A 5,567-nucleotide genomic window follows, 5' to 3' on the forward strand; every position below is an offset into this window, starting at 1 on the left:
GATGAAATATAGTCCGGCGAATTAATGCGCGCTACGTTGCAAATCAGAAATAATAGGAAATCTCTCATTTCGGGAATAATTTATTTGAGAAATAATACAAGTCAAATTACCTAAATGATCCCTGCCCAAAAAAAATGTATTCTTTCAAAACATTATTTTTCTTTGGTGAAAACCTGTCTGCACTAGATATATTTAGACCTGGTCACAACATGACATTTTGGTATTCATTCACAAATTTATGAATGTCATAGGTCATTTCCAGGAAATTTGCTAGGAAAAATGTTGGAAAATATTCGTGAATAGTAATCCAAGGAATCAGTCAATGGCTTTACGTCATCAAACGTGCTGTGCAAAGGCATTCCCTCATGTGGATCGGAATAGATATGACTAATGGTCATGCGCCCCAAAGTTAGACTCCCTGGGCAGCCCATTGCGTCACCCTTGTCCTTAGGGTGAGGAACGAGGCCGGTCGCATCCGGAGTGTACCCAAAGTCTGTCCTCCACTACAATAAAATAATAATTATGTGATCTACCACATGCCCGTTGTGCCATGGTCGCATTACTGAGGACATCGAGACCGCAAAACCTTAATAAATATATAGAATATATATATATAATGTGTAAAAGGAAGGAATTGAATGACACTAAAATGTAACTTCATTCACACTTGTACCATGGTATTTCCACTGCTGTAAAACGGTCAGGGGCCGTTGCGATTGCCATGACTTCTTACGTTCCTGTCCTTGGTGTCGTGACGGCTCTTGGCAGAGTTTGCAGCATGTTATTTGAAATTCTTATTCTGTACATACATGTATAGTTTTTTACTCTGTAGTCAATAAAATAATTGAATTTGTCATGCATGGAGTTCAGTATACAAGCGATTGGAGACGTCTCCGGAGATCCCGCCTGCCCCGTCGAAATAGGCCAGGGCGTGTCTTCACCTTCGGCCAGCAAATTGCAGAAGTGCAGGGTAAATCTACCAGCACAATTTAGACCTTAGCATAAGTCGAGAAGTCCTCTGTCTCTGTATTTAAACAAATTTATACATCACCCAGTCAATTGAAATGAACGTTTATTTATTTTCCTACAACTGTAATATGCATACAATTTTTATTACGACTACTTCAGCAAAATATGCTTTGTCTCGTGATAGTGTCACATCTATATTATCGGCGTCTTCACGTTACCTTAAGCGAATTCGCCTAATGTCAATTCGCCTTATTGTCATTTCGCCGGATATGTGATGGCCTCTCGACACACATACGAGTGTGCTGAATACGACCTATCTATACCAGTATGAAAAGTTGCCCAGTGCGAATACCATGGCATCATTGGAACCTCCCATCGCACTCTGTTAGTCTACAGTGTCAAAGGAACTTGTTCAGACAGAACAAATGGAGTCACCCAATTAAAGTCTTTGCAGCTTCTTTCAGCTTTTAATTTTAAACAATGCAACTCTCCTGCCCGCTGCCCCGGCGAATCTGAGCCATGTGCGCAGAATTCTGCATAATTGTATGCCAACCAATCAAGTTTGGAGCAGTCATTTTTCTCTGCACATATCCTATTTGTTGTCCAGGTGACCTGCGTTCGAGACGTCTGACTTTCTCTTGTGTGACATTTCTTATAAACATCTGTCGTCTGGGCTCGTGAAGATATTTTTGGCGGATCCTCAAGGAGACACCCTTTTCGATTCTCGCGTTGGTTGGCGTTGTAGGTTGTGACTTGCTAATGTGTCTGTCCTCATCTTGAAGCTGCAAAAACAGTTATATTGATAAAGTGGTATTACCTCTGGTTGTGACTTTGTCCTCGAGACCAATTTGGGATGGTCCAAGGTCTTTCCGAGACAAAAATGGTCACTATGTAGGTTCTAGGCATATTGAATGAACAGAAAGGAGGTACATTTTCACAGCCCAGAAAAATTCTTTTTGAGGAAAGCATGATTTTATTTGCATGGCGTGAAAAGGACTATCGCGCAACTCTTTTATGTTTTAAGTCGTCGCTTATACATTGGTCATGACAGACGTCAATAAATCCCCGCCCGTCATCATGCCAGTGCGTGCAAGGGATATCACTTTCGACCAGAACTCTATGCTCGTGAAACCAATCATTTACCTTGGTTTGAATCGTTGTTCCGGCCGAATAAGAGAAGGTGCGACTCCTCTGCAGCAACTCCCCAACTGCCCTCAGGACATCTTCGCGCTTCCTTCCGTCCGGAGTAACCCGCAAACGACGAGAACTTGTAGCCGGTTTGCTATCAAAATCCTGTTTTGTATGAACTTCACTAATGAATCTCTCCCCGTCTTTTTGAGGGCCTTTTTTGTCTTCTTCTTCAAATAAAATATCATCTTGCAATGTTACTTTTTCAATCTTCTTGTCTTTCTCGGTCTTCGTGAGGCCGTGATTGTTGTCTGCTCCACCGCTTTCTCCGCAATCTACCTCAACCTGATGCGCTTCGGGTTCATCGGCAAATTGAATATCAACGGCTATACCTTCGTTGTGGCTTCTCTTTTCCGTCTCCTCCTCTTTTTTCAGCAATGTGTCTACTGACAAGGATAATTGTCGTCCGCGACGACGCGCACTCTTCCTCGCCGATCGTTGACGCCGGAGATACTCCCGCTGTCTGAATGAAAGACTGGGGTCAAAGGTCATATGCTCCTTCCTATATTGTTCTTTACATTCATTGGTTGTTCTCATGAAAGTAATGTTCTTCTCATGAATCAAACGATCCACGGACTGAGCAGGAGTGAGCGGTTTCTCTCTGTTTGGTAGCACCAACGCCATCAATCCGTGCATTAAATTCTCTTCAGGAGACGATCCATCGAATACGTCACCGCAACCTGTTCCTTCCCGCGACAACCGAGGAAGATGGGTGTCTGTATCATGAAACAAATCAGGGAACGCTCGTAATAATGTCAAAATCAATTGTCTGGGAGCATTTTCTAAACCAAGTCGGCGCAACTTCGGCAAATCAACTGCGTCTAACTGTATTGTCCTTGTCCCGACTCTTGTCCGCAACTCTTCCCTGATGCTCCTTTTCTCCATGTCGAATTGTCTCTCCACATTCAGTCTCTGATAATCGAGTTTCTTTATAATGTCTTCCAGTTTTCGTTGATCTTTGTAAATCTTTTCCTTCGTAGCGACAGATGTCTCGCTGATCAGCGGGTAGCATTCAACGACCCGTTTTGTCCGATTCCAGGCCATTTGGGCAGGGTTTCTGAAACATATGATCAGAAAGGTGAAGTGAATATCTCGACAATCTAGCCCGCAATATTTATTCCCGTTAATAGGCGGGCCGCGTGTGCAAAACAGTAATTGGCGATTATAGATGGGCCTGGAAGTGTCATTTTCTCCCCGGGCCATGCAAATATTCCTCGCTCGTTACTTATATGGGTACGAGGAGAGGAGCGTGCAACTGACCCTATTTTCGATAAGGATATTTCATATAGAATAGTCCATTTTTGTGGGCAGTTAAAAATGTACTCACAAACCGATAGCCTATTATGACTGCTGATTATAGTTGTACAAAACTTAGATTCTATGGTGTTTGGTCATAAATCCAAATTTTTCAGAGCCAACAAAAATACAGTGCAAGATGAAAAAACTACCCACCTGTGTCTTTTTGGTCCAAATTGTTTCCAGTCCACCTCAGAGATTTCAATAAGCGGGCTTTACTCCAACACTGTTGTGTCTAGTTCAGTGCAACTCTTTTTGAAGTCGGTTATAAATCTCAACCTACATATAAATAAGAACACCCACTTATTTCATAATTCTATGAATTCGATCGAAGATGGCTAATAATGTCATAATCAAGCTAATTTCAGCAAGTGTTTAGTTTACAGTATGACAAAGCCGCTGAAACTAAGACGTCATCTGCGGTCCGCAAAAGAAGTAAAAAAACCCGGAATCACTCCCCCGCCTTGCAGCACTGACATTTGAGAAAATTAGCCTGCTTGTTGCTCTGCTGTCTATAACGGTTATCTGTGATATTTCGGTCACAAACGCGACCCTTTTTCTGATCTTTGCCATTCGGCTTTTGCTTTTAGGTTAATATAGCAAACATTTAGCGCTACATAATCTTGATTCGTAGAAAATGCTATAAGTTAGATTATGGAAGTTTACGCCTTAACATATAATTGACGTCGTCGGCAGTTTACAAAATAGAAAATGTTGTCCTTTATAAACAGTTACACTACCACAAGAATCCGGAGAGTCAACATATATCAGACATCAAACCTGAATAACCTTTTTTGCTCATGTCTGATAATCATAATACCTCACACCGAAAACATTAATTTACTCAATTATGTCTATTTGAATGTGCTAAATTACACCCTCCTGTTTGTCTTTCATTATATGTTCACTCAACCCATCAAACCAATTCTCTTCAAAAATATATTTCTGATGTAAAGTTTACTTACCTCATTCTTAAAGCTGTAGAAAAACTTTGATTCTTTCTCTGACCATAAGAATGATGTCGGACTCTCTGCAGTTGCTCTCTAAAATATAAGAGAAGATACGATAAGATAATGACTGATTGCTTTACAATTATCGGAAGAAAACGCCCCAATTATGTATACATGTAGTTCTTAGTGAGACCTTTATGTTTATTCCTTTATCATACCGCCACGTCAAGCTTTCTGTTACCACATTGTCGAGAATGCTAGAGTTCCCAAGTGAATTTTACCAAGATTTTAATGTTTAAGCATTTAGTGGCACATCTTTTCATCTGACCCTAAAAGGAGGTCCGGACATCACACAACTCTCACAATAATGACAATAAGGACATAGAAAATATAGGTGTAATATAAACATGAAAGAAAAATGATAACCCAAAATATTAAGTGCCTTCATTATCCCTGTTATTTACCAAGAAACAGTCTTATAGGTGCCATCTTCCAACTAAACATGTCATGGGCCGGTTAGAATAAATGCACAATTGCGTGACAAATTTGTACCATTTTACTTCAGCTTGTATACAGTGTTTACATGCAACTGTTCATGTTCTTTTGGTAAAGATTTTTTTAAAGAACAAACACGTCTTGCGCCTTCTGATGGTCAATGATCTTTATTTCGTCTGCCCATGCAGAAATCTCAAGAATGAAGCTGGAAATTTGATATAACATTCCAAACATTGAATGATCAAGTTCAGTTAGGAATTTCATTATCAAATTACTATTCAAACACGTTGAATATTCCTTTCGTCATAGAATCATCCTTAGTCCTACTTGTTCTTCATTATTCGATCGCCTATTAACAGACAGGTTCCACAACCTTTACGAAGAGCTACGAAGTACGAAGTGTAGACCTATGTGTAAGTGTGTAAATGAACATTATCGACGACTTTAAAAAAAGCGAGAGAACATTCATGCTCCTGCATTACATGTGTCCGGCATGCATAAAACTAAAATTTATCATATTTTCAAACCGGAATTTGAAAATGATAGAAACATCCACCACTTCTAATTATTCATGCTATTAAAATGATGTGTGCGCACATGTTTGTATCTTTATTCATTATATATCATCCGGGAACGCCTGTATATATTGCAAAATGGCGGTGATAACGA

The 5,567-nt window shown here is 40.1% G+C and overlaps 1 protein-coding gene across 3 annotated transcripts; it reads right to left on the reverse strand.

The window, feature by feature from the left end:
* Positions 1 to 1,145: 1,145 nt before the first annotated feature.
* Positions 1,146 to 5,319, reverse strand: LOC135483740 (uncharacterized). Of its 3 annotated transcripts, none has more exons than XM_064764762.1 (5): positions 5,174 to 5,319; positions 4,419 to 4,496; positions 3,610 to 3,732; positions 2,113 to 3,214; positions 1,146 to 1,751 (listed from the first exon to the last, which is right to left on the reverse strand). In XM_064764762.1, the coding sequence occupies exons 4-5, from the start codon at positions 3,199 to 3,201 to the stop codon at positions 1,443 to 1,445; spliced, it is 1,398 nt and encodes a 465-aa protein (XP_064620832.1). In that variant the 5' UTR covers positions 3,202 to 3,214; positions 3,610 to 3,732; positions 4,419 to 4,496; positions 5,174 to 5,319; the 3' UTR covers positions 1,146 to 1,442. The 3 variants fall into 3 exon arrangements, with proteins under 3 accessions (XP_064620832.1, XP_064620830.1, XP_064620831.1); XM_064764760.1 differs by lacking the exon at positions 5,174 to 5,319 and adding an exon at positions 4,597 to 4,661; XM_064764761.1 differs by lacking the exon at positions 5,174 to 5,319 and having other exon boundaries at positions 4,419 to 4,505.
* Between the last annotated feature and the right edge of the window lie 248 nt (positions 5,320 to 5,567).

This window comes from Lineus longissimus, chromosome 2, assembly GCF_910592395.1.
Source record: "Lineus longissimus chromosome 2, tnLinLong1.2, whole genome shotgun sequence".
NCBI classification, from domain to species: Eukaryota; Metazoa; Nemertea; class Pilidiophora; order Heteronemertea; family Lineidae; genus Lineus; species Lineus longissimus.

Bases quoted from the DNA above. Each gene is read 5' to 3' on its own strand.
- LOC135483740 (XM_064764762.1), bottom strand. From the start codon at position 3,201: ATGGCCTGGAATCGGACAAAACGGGTCGTTGAATGCTACCCGCTGATC. The intron at 1,752-2,112 runs GTAAATGATTGG...CTGTTTTTGCAG, and splicing joins GAACAACGATTCAAACCAAG to CTTCAAGATGAGGACAGACA.